Genomic DNA, 14,833 nt, shown 5'->3' with positions numbered 1-14,833 from the left:
AGTTTTCTGTTAGCCTGAAACCAGATGAAAGGTTGTAGTAAGAGTGAGTTGCTTAATGTCATTGTTTGCTCTGTTGAAATACAAACTTTTTAAGGCTACGAGGGGCATTATTGCTGAATGAAGGCGATGGTGACGTAGTTCTGCTGGTTTTGTCAGAGGTCCATCTCCAGCCTAGTGCAGATGAGGGTTTGGTGCTTGTGTATGTTTTATCTTCATGAAATCATTTATCTTCTCTAACTTTGTTTACAGTCATTATCTCCCTAGTAGTGTTGGTTATCGTTCCTAACCCCAAAGGTAGAGAGTTGATTTTTATTTGCTGCATGTATGCTAAGATGCTGCAGTCTCCGCTACTCCGCCGAGTATCCCGTTGCTGCCAGAGTTGCCTGAAACCAGGGTCAGTCCCCCTAACGAAATACAGAACCCTGGTGCTACGGGTAGCCGTAGGGCTAAGAGAGAACACTCTTCAGCATCTGGGTGGGTTATTTGCTTCCGTGTTGTCAGCTTTGTCCTCTTAACTCGGTTGCAGCGTCCCTCTTGGATGCGCTGTCTCAGTGTGAGCTCAGAACTGTGCTGGAGGAGCACGGGGCCTGTGGGAGAAGGTAGCAGGGCTGCTGTACCAAAAGCCAGCAGCTGTGGCTGAGTGAGAGCAGCCGTAACGCCTCCCACCTCGAGGACGTGCGCCGATGTGCCGACTTCTCTTTTGACGCAGCTGTTAGGCCGTTTGCCGGTTTTCTGGTGCGCGCCTGTGATGGTGGCCGAGCTGCCATCCTTCGGGTGCACCGGGACGGACGGGGTGCTGGGATCCGCAGGTATTTGGCACAGGGTTTGTTCCTTACCCCCGACCCTCCCGCGCGCATCCCCCTCGCTCTCTGCCTCCTCCTTAGGCAGCTGGCGACGTAACGGGCGGTGTGGCCGTGCCCGGCCATCGCCCCCGCCCCGCCCGGGGCGCATGCGCAGGGTGCCCGAGCGGGGCAAGGCGGGCTTCCCGCCTCCCTGTGGCCGCCGCGCGCGCCTGGGTGCAAAGCCCCGCCCCGCCCAACCGTCTGCGCGCGGGGCGGCGGGAAGGCCGGGGTCAGCCAGGGCGCGTGCGCGGGGCGGCCCAATCGGGGTTGGGGGAGGGGGGGCGTATGGCCGCAGGGCAATTTGGGGCGCTGCGTCGTCACGTCGCCTTCCCGTGACGTAGCGCCTGCCCCCGGGTAGGCGGTGTGGCCTGCGGGAGCGGGCGGGCCGGGGGCTGGCGGCGCTGCCCGCGGGCGAGTGGCCGGCGCAGGTGCTCGGGCGCCCGTGACGGAGCGGCGGCTGCGCGGCCCGCAGGATGCCGGGGCTGGTGGTGTTCGGCCGGCGCTGGGCTATCGGCAGCGACGACTTCGTCCTCCCGGGGGCCTTTGAGCTCTTCGTCAGGCTGGTGTGGTAAGGCGGCGCGCCGGGCCGTTACCTCCGCGGGGACGCTCGCCGCCTCGCCTCGGGGGCCGCTTCCTCCTGCGGCTGGCGGGCTTTGGCGGCCGCGAGCTGCGGCGTTACCTCCCTCAGCTGAGGCGTTGCATCACCGGGGAGGAAAGCGGCGGTTTTGCGATAGAGCCCCTTGCCTCCTGTAATCACGTAACGCAGCAGAATCACCGCGCTGCCTGTGGTACGCACGGAACCGCAATCGCTTGGTTGTGTTTAATCGCTGACTAGTGCTAATGTGGTCTCGTTGCTTCAGGAGTTAACGTGATGGATCGGCCTGGGCTCTGTGGAAATGAGTAGCGCCTGTTGCTCGGTCTGCAAACGACTTTGTTGTAATGACTGCTGAGCACTCGGAGAGTCGTTTCGTTCTGACGAATTCCTTACATAACAGCTCCATTTGTACTAATCTTTGTGGAATGCTTTCATTAAGAGGAAAACTGTTCATCGGGCGATCGCTCTGCAGTATGCGCTTTTCCCTTCCAGCTCTAACCGTTGTTATCTCGCTCCCCTGTAGGTGGATTGGGATTCTTGCTCTTTACACAGTTCATAAGGGGCAGTTCAGCTGTCCCGGGGGAGGATTACTGCACAGCTACTTGCTTGTCCTCCTCATTCTCCTGGCTTTTATCATATGTGCATTATCTGCTCTTGTATACGTCAGTATGCAAGGTAAATAGTTAATATTTTATATTTATCTGGTAGGATTGTAATATATATGTATTGTAATATATATGATTGTAATAACCTGAAGTTGACATTAAAAAAATGCAAAAAAAAAAAAAATCAAGTGCTTTAATGGTAGTCAAACTTGAGAAACTGTCAGCATTAGTGTATTTGCTTTGATAGTATTGCTTCTGTTAGCCAGGAATCTAAAATAATAGATGGACACAATAGCTTAGTGCAACTAACTGCAATATGTTCATTGCTGTCAGAGCATCTTGAAAACTTCCTCTGTGTTCACCATCAGTACATGACCTCGAATGGAACATCGCTCAGCCTCTCTGACAGGAATTTAGGGGAATTTATCCAAAATCAAGTTCTCATCTGCAGTGTCATGTTAGCTTTGCATTGCATAGGCAGATTTAGTCGTATCTTGCGAAAGTTCATTAACTGCAGTGGGTTACTTGAGGGGAAAACCCACATAGGAACGTGATCCATGTAAATGTCATAGTAAAACTAACACAGGAAGTACTGTTAAATACAACAGGACGTAGAGTTTGAAGTGAATGGCTAAACAGAAGTAAGGAACCAAGGCAACTTCTAGTCATTCATAGAAATGCTTCTATGATTTGGGATTAAGTAAAAGAGTATTTAAGTTATTTAAGTAGAAAGAAGCATAAAGACTGCAAGAAGAGAAAGTCTGACAGAGCAGAGATGTGGATGATAATCCTGGCCTTGAATCTAACCACTGGTTTTCCTCCAGTTTCTGGAGAAGGGAAGGTTAGCCAAGTTATGCTATTAATCAAAGTTGAGGAGGTGAGAGATGTAACGGTAAATAGCAGAGAGAAAAGAGCCTTGTTCAGTATAAAAGTACAGCTACGAGGCTGTTGTAACTGAAAATTGGAAGAATTCTGAGACTGAATTTCCAAGAAAATTAATGGTGAGATGTCTTGGACTGTGGTTTTCATGTGTGGATTTGGGAGCAGTGGTTCTTGCATCACCCCTTGCACTGTACTGACGTGAGCATTAATGATGCCAGCAGTGAACCTGACTGGAGAACTCGTACACTGGGTTGTGGTGCTGGGGAAGGGAAGAAGTTGTTTTCAGGAGCCACAGTTCCAGCTGATTGTGTCTGTGTAAGCAACTGTGCTGCTGCGGTACAGGCTACAACCTGGGAATGGGACTAAGCGACCACTGGATCAAAGGCTTTTTAAACAGCTCTGTCACTGGACGTGAACCACAGCTTTACAATTGGAAAATCGTTTCCAAAGTTGTTGTTGCTCTGCAGGGTTTTAAGCCTTTACAAATTATCCTGCCTACACGTGAGCACGCCCACTGCACCACCTCATTACCCTGTGATCAACAAACTGGTTTCAGGAGCTAAGCTGGCCAAAAATTACTCCCTTTTTTTATTGCCTAAGAGTGCTAAGATGGTCCTACTTTTGTTCTCCTAAATAAAAATGTGAATGAATGTATTATTTAGTGACCCAGTATGCAGAACTTCATTGTAGCCCAGCAAAGTACCATCTAAAAATGAAGTATGCGGCCAACTAAAAGCTAAATAGAATAATAATAAAAGCAGGCACCAGAAGTTATAAGGAACTGTAGTAAGCCAACACTCCAGTCTGCAGCTTTGCCTTAGGCCGGGCACAGCGCTACAGCCTCAAGTTCACTGCAGAACTGTTTCTGACTGGAGAGTGATTTTGGGTGTTAGTAGAGTACATTCTAAGAATCACTGCTATAAACCCATCGTTGTTTTTCTTTTCTCAGCTTCAGCGATAGCTTTCCATTAGTATGAAAATATTTCATAGTGTCAGTTAAGTTTCTTACTTTCTGTAAAGCTCAGTTCATATAGCCAGGGAGGATTTTACATACTTAAGATGCATTCATAAGCAGTTCTTATGAATTTCAATTTCTCCCTGTAATTGCAGGAACAATTTCTAATCCAGGCCCAAGAAAATCAATTCCCAAGCTACTTTATACTCGCCTACTTCTGTATTTGCCTGAATTCATCTGGGCTGTTGTAGGAGCTGTGTGGGTGTCAGACAGCAGTGTGCACTGCGAGAAGACTGTGATAAATGTCGTCATTGGGACAGTTATTGCAAGGTAAAGGTGTTTACCTCCAAATCTAAGCTTGGTTGTGTATGTGAAATGGAAAACACTTCTTATGTAGGTTTTGTATGTGTTTATTGAAGGCTTTTCCAGCGGTTGGAGACTTAGGTATTTCTTATAAATTATTGTGGTTTCTCACAGAAGGAATTTCATTGTGAAAGGAGAAGAATTTTTAAATCTAGACAGCTAGAATGAGTTGGTATCCTTTCCTAAACAAGCTTGAGCTACTTGCTTTGAGAGAGCACATGGTAGAGCGAAGGAAAGGAGGTGAAGATCAGAAAGGGTAAGAAGGGTAGATGGGAAGGTAGAAAACTGGATAAATGTGAAGAGGGTAATAAGTAGATCACTTAACTGGTAGTGAAAAATGGAGCCTTTGCACATCTGGGCTTCTATTTCCGAAGCACAGAGCTGTGATTTTGAGTTTGGTGCCTTATGTGAAATGAGCTGACAGCCTTGTTCTTGTGCCTAGCGGATTGAAAGCCCGATAACAAAACATGCACCCTTAAGACAGAAACAGATGGTGTTCATGCAGTATTTCATACCTAACTGTTTTCTGTCTGTCAAGATCTATAGTTGTGTTTTCTTGCATACTTGTCAGAAGTATCTGGTTTTGCGGTCTTTTTATCCCACTTTCCTTCTGTTTTGCAGCTGGGTTATCATCATCTTTACCATCATTGGAGTTGTAATCGTCTTTGATCCGCTTGGGGGGAAAAAGACGTTTTACCTCACCGATAGCGTAAATCGTAACCTGGAAAGCAGTCAGTCAGGACAATTGCTGTATAACGTGAAGAACACTGCCACCAGAGTCTGGGAGAAAAGAATCCGGTTACTGTGTTGTTGTATTGTGCAAGATGATGACCATCGAGTGGCTTTTACGAGTATCGCAGAGCTTTTCCGCAACTACTTTTCAGTAAGATGGAAAGCTTTTACGTTCTGTTTTGACTAACTCTGAATTTGCAGGTGTTGTAACACACACGTACCTTTGTTCAGGCAGAGCTCCCTGCTACCCTGTGCCTTGAAATCAGTTTTTGAATATGCCAGTTTCAAAATTAAAGATGATTCTCATGCATGGTATACAACCCTGATTTTTTCCCTCCCTCTAACAAAGGTTTTTGTCCCTTTGCAAGCATGAAGGGCTGTGAGAAAACAGTATTCTTTCTCCTTAGGTGAGTATCTAGTCAGAAAAAAGGGTGAGTTTCTTCTTGATATGTGAGGATTCAGGCGTTTTTCCTACTGATGAAGAGTAAGAAGTCATACCCCCAGCAAAGAATCAGACTAGTTTCTGACTGTTAAAAAAAAAAAAAAGAGCCCCAGAGTACATTAAGGCAGTCTTCCCACTTCTGAGCACGTACCAGACTAGAGTATGCGCGTGCAGGAAGTTGCTTTTTGCAAACAGAGAGCGTCTGCCAAACCGGAGCCAGCAGAGTGTTAATTTAGCTCGAATTTATGTCACCTACTGCTTGGGCAGTCGTAGTTCTATGTTGACTTTGAAATCTGCTCATGATTTCAAGATGAGTAGTTCTTGTTTATTAAGTGTACTTGGACATGCTGATTTATAGCTACGGCCTACTCAGTGCTTTATAGGGTAAAGGGTGTAAGTCATACGGAGAGATGTCTGCCCCAGATAGCTGAATAAAAACCCTTCAGCCTTCTCTTGTGTAAAATCCTTCTTAGTTGTTCTCCATGTGGTGTTCTACATAGTGGTGTAGAACAGTGACCAATAATGTCTAGGTCATTATTTGCCGTATGGCTGAGCAGGTCCTCTGTCGGGTATTTTGTTAAGTGATGAAATCCATGTGTAGAATTGTCATCGGTCTTATCGAAGAAAACATTCAGTATGTACAAAAGGGATGGGAGGTTTGATGCTGCTGTGACCTGTTTCTCCAATGCATGTTTCTCTGAGTGAGATGTATTTATATAAACTGAAAAAAATACAATTCCCTGTGTATTTTCTTATGAGGTAGCTTTACCGTGTTGAGGTGTGGGATGGTTTTAAGTGCTCTTTCGTTTCTTTGTACAGGACACTGATCTGGTGCCAAGTGACATAGCAGCTGGTTTGACTCTGCTCCATCAAGAGCAAGATAAAATGGAAAGTTGCCCAAAAGAGCCTGAAGAAGTCCTGTGTCATTCTCCATCATCCCTCGTGGTAAGATAGGGTTGTTGCAGCCTCTGGTGCAATTAATCTGGGAGGTCATGCCAGATCAAATTGAAATGCAGTGCTTTGTGCAAGGAGTTTCTGGGTTTGGTTTTTTAACAAAATTAAACAGGACTATAAAAATTCACAACAATTTAAATTATTAGTAAATGCAGTGAAAATATCTTGATGAGTTTGCAGTCAAAACCTTTGCCTGCTTTTGTGTACGTAGAACTTGTATATGAATGGAGAATTAAGTGCAAAAAGGAACCATTTAGGACATTTGATTGTTGTTGAAGAGCTGGGAGAGAAAGGGAACAGGGGGAAAATTAATATTTAGTACTATTTGCATAGAACTGAAAAGTTAGTCTTTTAATATTGTGGTCTGTTTAAATTATGTCTGCTGCAAATATCCAGAAAAGGTAAGAAGCAAAAAAAGCATCTTTTAAATGCTTGCAGATGATGGGTTACAGTTTGCTAATTGACTTTTGCTAGTCTTCTGTAGTAAAATGCCTTTGTAAATTATTTTACCTTCTTTTGGTCTCTGTTTCATAGAAGTATGTAATTCTACTTCAGTGCCTTTCTGTCAACTTCCTTTTGAATCCAGCCAGTATGATGGGGTCATGCTTTAAAAGTCTCTACCAGAGAGATCTGCTACATCTTGGCTACTTCAGCCATTCCTTTGACACCCTTAGTAATGTATTTGGAGTGAGTGGTGTTTTCGGTATTGAGCTTATCAGTGTATAAGTCTTGGAAGAAACTGATTTAATGAGAAATTCTTGAGCTGTGTAGTTATGTAAATAAACACGGGGTTTTTCCTGGAATACGAGTGGCTATTTTTAGTTCCTCTTAGACATTGAGGTTTTCCTTTGGATAGTGCGTATTTCATCATGCCTTGATTTTCACAAGTCTGTGTTCAGGTTTCATTCTGGGGCTGCCTGACGCACCTTTCTTCCTCTCTCTCCTTTCTTTTCTTTCCCTGTGTCCTTTCAGACAGACGATTTGGATATCGAAGTGGAGAATGCTGCTCACTATATGCTGTTTGCTGCAGCTGCTTATGGCTGGCCCTACTACATATACACCAACCCATTTACTGCACTCTGTAAGCTCAATGGTGACTGGTAGGTTTTTGATCAAGAGCTTAAAACCACATAGCTTCCTTTTATTTAACTAGCATTAGCAGAAATAAAGTAGTTTCAATAGCAGTATTTTTGTTGCATTAAATTATATCACTCTTGGGATATGTGAGCTTGACTGGTAGAGTTATCTTTCACAAATTCAGTAGAAACAAAATTCCAGTGTCTTTCCACCCTCAGAAACAGATTAGCTTTTTTTCCTTAAGAAAAGTTTGTCACTGAGAGAAATAAAATTAATTTAGCAAAACGACAAAGGAAGAATTGGAATTAAACCAAACGTGTTTTAAAATGAGGCTTTTTAGAGCGACTTTTTGGGCACGTACATACAGAAATAAAAGTGTATCAACAGTTTTCCCTGTTTTAAAGGAATTAGCAAAAGTTAACCTGTCCCTCCAGCCTCCGTTTTAATCCCTTTGCTCAAAAAAAAATAATGTTTGCAGTCAGTACTGAAGTATGCATAATGCTGTGTAGGATTGCTGTATATCAAAGTGACCACTGACATTTGTGACTGTAACAGTGATTTTCTTAATTAGTAATGTGAAATATAAATAGAACCTACTGAAATATAAATGACTTTAAATTATCACATAATACAATGGATAAAACATGAGATAAGCCTGCTGTACAGAATTTGTTTTGAATTTCCTTTTTGCTTGTTTGTATTTTCTGTCATTGGCCTGTAGTCTTAAGAATTCTCTTCTTACTGCATTGTTTGCTCTGCTGATAGTCCTGTAGCAGTGGTGTATTTGCCAGTCCTTGAACTGAAAATGTATGGCACACTGCTCAGGCAAAACCAGGTTTGTGGGCAGAGGAAACATCTTGTATCAGACTACTGGTACTATTGCAAAAAAAAAAAAAAAAAAAAATTAAAGAGCTTTTGATTCCTTGAAAGGAAACCTAAAAAATTGGAACATGAAAGTTTTTCTCTTCTGTGTTTGTTAGTTGCGGAAATAGACCAACAGATTCTGATATAACTGGCAGTGATCGTCATAACTTTCACTTTGGATCCATCCTAAAAATAACAGGACTGCAGTACAGAGACTTCATTCATATCAGTTTTCATAACAAGGTAAACAATCTGGACAGGCATTCAGCAAAAACCCTTAGTGATTAATTCAGTGAAAGCAAGGGGTGAAGTTTCTAGTTTGCCTTCAGCATTTATAAAGTGCAAGATGCAAAGCCAAATGAAACAGGCCCCGAAACATTCAGTTCTGATTTTTTTTTTTTCTAATCTGAAGGAACAGTCACAAAACCATTGACATAAATCTGTCTCAGTATTGCAAAAAAGGCACTTATAATAACTTCATAAGAAAATAATTCAGCTTCTTTCCATAATACAATAGAGAGCTCAATAAGAGAGCTTTCAGAAGGTGAGAACAAATGCTTATTCTTATAAAAAGTTGTTGTCTACTGATTACATTTTTCCCCTCCAGATCTATGAGATTCCATTTTTTGTTGCTTTGGATCACAAAAAAGAAGCTATTGTGGTTGCAGTGAGAGGAACCTTGTCTTTTGAGGTATCATCCATCTGGTAGAAATAATTAGCTTTATGGAAATGGGTGAACTCCTGGTATCTAGAGGAAGTTGTGTTAACACTGGCACATGTAAAAATAACTCATTCGTGGGTATGAGTCTTCCAGGCTTCAGTTGTAAGCCCTCCTGTCCTTGGATGGGCAATATTCCTGTGCCCTTGGAAGAGAGCAGCAGGGCGGGCAGTGGTAATTCCTTTCCACGCGAGTGGAGTGTGTTTGTAACACATGTGTTTGCAGCTTGGAAGTAGTTGCTGAAATCAGAATTGTGCTTGCTCTGTGTATTTGGGTGGGTGGTGGTTTGTTGCTTACACGCAGTGTGTTGATGTCCCTGTGACAGTGTTGAGTAGCAGAGCGTGACCCGTGATGCACGAAGCTGCAGAGACGTCTCACAAAAGCTGTCTTGTTTACAGGACATTCTCACTGATCTGTCAGCAGATTGTGAGGACTTGACGCTGGAGGATGTTCTAGAGAATGGCTTTGTGCATAAGGTGCGTGCAGTCTGTGGCTGTTTACAAATCTCAGTGGTAAGAAAGCTATGAACTCCTGGCGTCCTTTAGATAAACAGAAGAGTTATTCTTGTGAGATGGCTTGCACAAATTATTTTAGTGACTTGGTTGTTGCATCAAATACTGCCTCTGGAACTGCAAGGTAGAATTTGTAATCCTCTTGTCAGACTTTTTGGAATATTTAATTAAAGGACATAAACTTGTTAACCATTATGTACAAGAACACTTGGTTATAACTCCACCTCTGTCAGGAGCATGTTAAAAGAGAAGACCAGCTTTGCAAAAGGAAAGTTGTTCTGTGATGGTGTCGAGTTTAAAGTATACATGTATCACACTTCAGATTAGATACACCCTTCTCTTCTAACTTTAATTGCTGTCTTGCAGGGGATAACTCAAGCTGCAAATTACATCTATCGAAAGCTAATAAATGATGGAATTTTAAACCAGGCTTTCACAATTGCTCCAGTAAGTTACCTTCTGAATAATTTGGTTTGCCAGAAGAATTACACAAAGCTTTTCCTGTGTCTGTCTATGCTTCAGTCTTCTGTTTCTGTCTATAGGAATATAAACTTGTGATAGTTGGTCACAGTTTGGGTGGTGGAACAGCTTCTATACTGGCGATCATGCTCAGGAACTCTTTCCCAACATTAAGGTGTTATGCCTTTTCTCCTCCAGGAGGACTTTTAAGGTAAGAGGCTTCTGTTGTTTGGTTCCATGTCTAAGATGTAAAAATCTTCAAGGTAGTTGAAGAATAATGTTAGATGGTAACTCTGGGCTTGACTGTGTTCAGAGCTTGTTTATACGTTCTCCACTAGAATTAAATTTGCTCCATCTTGAGTTACAGTCGAGTTCTTGTGGGAATATTACAGAATGAAATATAGTGAATATTGTCAGATACTATAATTAGAGTTTAAAATAAATGTTTTTCGGAAGTAAAATGCTCACCTGACTAGTCTAGCTTGGCCTGTTTGACATCTACACATACCATTATAATCAGCATTGAAATTACTCTGTCATCTGTAGCAAGGGGGCCTGAAAGCCAGCTGAAGAGCTGACTGCAAACGCTGCTGCTGTTGCCACATATTTGTATTTTTATTGAATGATAATGATCATCATAAAACTAAAGCATGCCTGTCTCTTTAGTGTATCTAAAGAGTGTCTTTTTTTTTTTTAAAGCAAATCACTTGCAGATTACACTAAGCACTTCATTGTTTCAGTCATTGTTGGAAAGGACCTTGTTGCAAGGTGAGATGGAAATATTTTTAAACTGTTCTTTCAGGGACGGGTTAGATTGCAGGGAATAGGAGGCTTTGCTTTACTTTGTTCTCTGTGTTTAAACAGGTTAAGTATGCCCAACATGGAGGATTTAAAGAGGAGAATAGTGAGAATTGTGGCAAACTGCAACAGACCCAAGGTAACTAAACGCAGTTCCTGGTTAACAGTCAGTGGAATCATTAGCTGGGTTAAGCCCCAGCTTTAATGAGGTGACAATTGGTGTGTGTGTATTTTTGATCTTAATAATGAGAGTTAGAATTGTGTCTTGGAACAAAAGTGTTTGGTTTTAATTCAGCGACATTCATGTTAGTCTCTTATCCTATAAAGCTGTCTTGTTGGAAATTAAGATTCAAGAAGACCTGGAAGATACCAGTGCACGGCATCCAAGACCTGCAATGATCTGTTTGCTAGTTTTGCTGAGAAAGGAAACTGAAGTTTTAAAAGTGCTGGAACAGTGTGGTGTCAGGCAAGGCGATACTGGAGGTGTAGAGGAATGGCTTAAAGACTCAGAACTGCTATTTCTGAACATCTGAAGTTAAATCTGCCATACCCACAAGATTTCCATGTAGTCCCAGGATCAGGGGTCATGTAGAGGGCCTGGGTGACATTGTAAATACAGAATATGATGATGGACAGTTAGAGGTGCAAGAAAACTTCAGTCTGCAGAGCAGAATCCACACAGAATAATTCAACTGGTAAAAATTGTAATCTTTTCTGTAGCGTTACTGGTGGCTTGGGTTAGATATTGGGGAAATAGATACTACTGTGGGGGAAATTCAGTAAAGAGATCGTACCAAACGAAAAGTTTATGGAGCATGTGCATACAGTCATATGTAATCTTTTAGTTGTAGTTTCAGATTACGTGCATGCAAGCACACAACTAGAATAAGTTACTTGAAGAGACGTCAGCCCTCAATTTGACTGCTTTTCTTTCTGAATTCAGTACCAGATTTTGCTGCGTGGGTGTTGGTACGAAGTATTTGGAGGAGATCCAGATAACTTCCCAACTGAGCTGGATGGCAGAAACCAAGATGCCCTCACCCAGCCACTTCTGGCTGAGGAGAGTTTAATGGTTCGTCGGTCACCTTCGTACAATGCCCTTGATGATGAATCGCACTTAAATTCACCACCTCAGTATCCTCGTCTGTATCTTCCTGGAAAGATTATCCATATTGTAGAAGAATCCAGCTCTAGGAAGTAAGTAGAACAATGAATACTGCTGTCCTGTTTTCCTAAAATCTACTTCAAGCTCCTTCTCCCTTTCGCAGTACGTGTTTCCAGCTCTGCTGCTCATCTGCATCTCCAGTACCCATCCTTGGCTGTTAGGCGTTGGCCAGCTTTTCAGTTTTTATTCTCTGCCTCCCTGCTGCTTTCTGTGTCGCTTTGAGCCCTGGAAACTGTTTCTCTTTATGCCGGTGTAGCTGATTCTGCCTGTATATTGCGTGTGCTCAGGGGATGATTTTAAATCCCAAGATTTGAGTTCAGCTTTGGTATGCTGCAGTTCCTGCCCAGACTGCAGATCCTGCAGCCTTTTGTCCCGGTAGTAGTGAGGTGATAACAAAGTACCTAGTTATTGCGTAGTCATGTGAATATTGATGATGAGAAAGAGGCAAAATATTGGCCCCAATACCAGCCCAGCCAGACTGAGAAGTCCGGTTGCCCCAGCGTGCGCGTGCAGCCTCTCGTTTCCTGTCCTCTGCTGCTTTTTTGTGGTCGCAAGATGGTGAGACAAAGAACAGAAAAGCTGAAACTGCTGGAAGGGTGGGGATGGTGCTTTTGTTGGGGCAGTGTTGTGTTCAAGGGGGTTTTGTTTGTGGTTGGTTGATGTTGGGTTTTTTTCAGTCAAAACAACCTGAAACAGCCCGCAGGCTGGACAGTACTTGATATCCTCCCTTCTTTCATTCTGAAACAGAAATAAGAACATCTGTAACTTGCACAAGACCATCTTACAGATGAAAATAAAATCTTTAACTTACAGAAGAGGGAAGAAAAGGGCTGGAGAAGAAATCCACTTTGTTCCCTCCCATTCAGTAGATTACTATCTTATTTAAGCTTCACATCTTTTTAACGTTTAATGATTTTAATACTGGGTTTTACAAGTTAGATACTTCAACCCCTGTGACCTGGTCAGGTTTTCTCGATGGCTGCTCTTCTACTTTACTTTGAGTTCATTTCTTTTCTTTCATTTACTCTGCAGCACAGCAGTTAATCATGTTTTTTTCTTGACTAGCACAGGGGCCCCCATCATGTACCGTTCTGTAAAATAAAATCTTTAATGCATCATATGTGCAGCATTAAATCTAGTGTCTAGTCTCCTACTGCTACCACTGTGTCTTCTTCCCTAAATTTGACTGTTTGAAGGTGCAGTGCTTAACCCCTCACCTCACCCCCTTTGCCCTGACTGTATCCGTGTTTCTTTGAGCAGGTTATTTGATTGCTCCTTAGCAGTGGCAGCATTGTCAGCTTCCAGTCCAGGTCAGGGCTGTAGCACTTTGGGAGGTCACCTTCCTGCTGGGAGAAGGGTCCAAGGTCAGAGGTGTTCAGGTTGTGTGTTCCAGGCTTGGCATTGAGCACCAGTTCTGACAGTCTGAGCTGTTGTATTTGTGGTGTTTTGTTGTTTTGGTTTTTTTTTTTTAGGTTGTGCTCTTCAGATATTAAATACATGGCAAGATGGTCAAATGAAACAGTCTTCAGCAGCATTTTAATAAGTCCCAAGATGATAACAGACCACATGCCAGATGTTGTGCTCAAAGCTCTGAACAGTTTGTCTCAAGAACGTGGATCATGTATTTCTTGTCAAACACGAGAATGTAACACCAATGTAGTATAACCACAGCTCGGAGACGAGGTGTGGGGTTTTTATTGCAGGTTGCAAGTATTCAGGACACATTCCACTGTCATACCTAAGTGGATTTCAGTACTGCTCTCACATTGCATAAAATAAAGGAGGGTCTTTGGCCCTTCCTTGCCTCTGCAGCGAGCTCGAGTAACATTATGCTGGTGAAAGCACAGATTCTGCACTTACACTGAAGGCTGAGCTTTTACAAAACCGGAGCAGTATGAGAAGACCTAACTCAGCCTGACCCTGGCGCACGAGAGCTGAGGCATCAACTGTGTACTTGACCAAAGGGAGTGTGTGAGGCCAGCCTGGTGGGCATGTTAGAGCAGAACAGTGGCAGACCTCAGAAAAAAAAAATAAAATTAAAAAAAATCTCGGTCTGCTTCAAAGTCCCTTTGGTGTCTTAGTGCCCCACGACCCATCTCTGCAAAGCCTGGAGGGCACCGTGTGAAGGGAGCGCTAGGACAGCAATGCTGCAGTGTGTGGGGGCTGTGCCAGCGCCTGGAGGCGGGTAAGTGCTGGGGCCAGGTGCTGCCCAGGCTGGGTTCCACCAGCCCCCTCTGCCTGATTGCACTGTTTGTCTTACGGAGGGTGGGAGGTGGGGGGGACAGTGTGGGTTAAATGCTGCTTGGATGTACATGTGCAATATTTCTTTATCTACCTGTCTTTTGTATCTGTTGATCCACATGATTACTGTTATTGATTTTTAAACTAACCTAATACCAGAACTGCTTAATGGGGGGGGGGGGGGAGGAATGTTCATGCCCTGGTATCATTTTAGTCACGAGCTCTGACTACTGTCAGCAATGAGCTAATAATTCTGGCCAAAAAAAAAAAAAAAAGTATAACCACTCATACTGATTTTAAAAAAGTCAAATCCTTGTTTCTGGTGTGCAGCTATTTAACTTTTTTTTTTTTTAAGGCTCAGCAGCATTTCTTATTTTAAAAAAAAAATTATAGAATTAAGTACAAGTAAGATGATGTGGTTAAGAATAACTGTGTGGATGTTCTTGCTGTGATACTTAATATGGAGCCAAAATAAACTGTGCTCAAAAACCTGTCTCAGGGTGTCGGGGTGCTCAGTGAGACACAAGTCACAGGTTCAGAGCTGCTGGAATGGCTGGGGCCCTGTGCCCAGCAGCAGTGAGGGCCCAGCTGGGGCTTCCTCCTCTCAGATATCTGTTTCACTGTCTGGT

At 43.2% G+C, this 14,833-nt stretch overlaps 1 protein-coding gene across 4 annotated transcripts; it reads left to right on the top strand.

Annotated features, from left to right (window-relative positions):
• The first annotated feature begins 1,106 nt into the window (after positions 1-1,106).
• On the top strand, positions 1,107-14,774 carry DAGLB (diacylglycerol lipase beta). 4 transcript variants are annotated; one of them, XM_054842437.1, is made up of 15 exons: positions 1,107-1,410; positions 1,961-2,112; positions 4,035-4,209; positions 4,864-5,125; positions 6,236-6,361; positions 7,343-7,470; positions 8,428-8,554; positions 8,919-9,002; positions 9,428-9,505; positions 9,908-9,988; positions 10,084-10,211; positions 10,700-10,768; positions 10,865-10,937; positions 11,742-11,995; positions 13,436-14,771. In XM_054842437.1, exons 1-15 carry the CDS (start codon positions 1,316-1,318, stop codon positions 13,626-13,628), a joined length of 2,025 nt encoding a protein of 674 aa, XP_054698412.1. In that variant the 5' UTR covers positions 1,107-1,315; the 3' UTR covers positions 13,629-14,771. The 4 variants fall into 4 exon arrangements, 3 of the variants coding, with proteins under 3 accessions (XP_054698412.1, XP_054698413.1, XP_054698411.1); XR_008579349.1 differs by lacking the exon at positions 13,436-14,771 and adding an exon at positions 11,126-11,493 and having other exon boundaries at positions 1,294-1,410; positions 1,703-2,112; positions 11,742-11,879; XM_054842438.1 differs by lacking the exon at positions 1,961-2,112 and adding an exon at positions 1,703-1,908 and having other exon boundaries at positions 1,294-1,410; positions 13,436-14,774.
• Positions 14,775-14,833: the final 59 nt, after the last annotated feature.

The sequence above is a fragment of the Grus americana genome, chromosome 15 (genome assembly GCF_028858705.1).
Source record: "Grus americana isolate bGruAme1 chromosome 15, bGruAme1.mat, whole genome shotgun sequence".
NCBI classification, from domain to species: domain Eukaryota; kingdom Metazoa; phylum Chordata; class Aves; order Gruiformes; family Gruidae; genus Grus; species Grus americana.
This window is presented reverse-complemented; position numbering and strand designations above follow the sequence as displayed.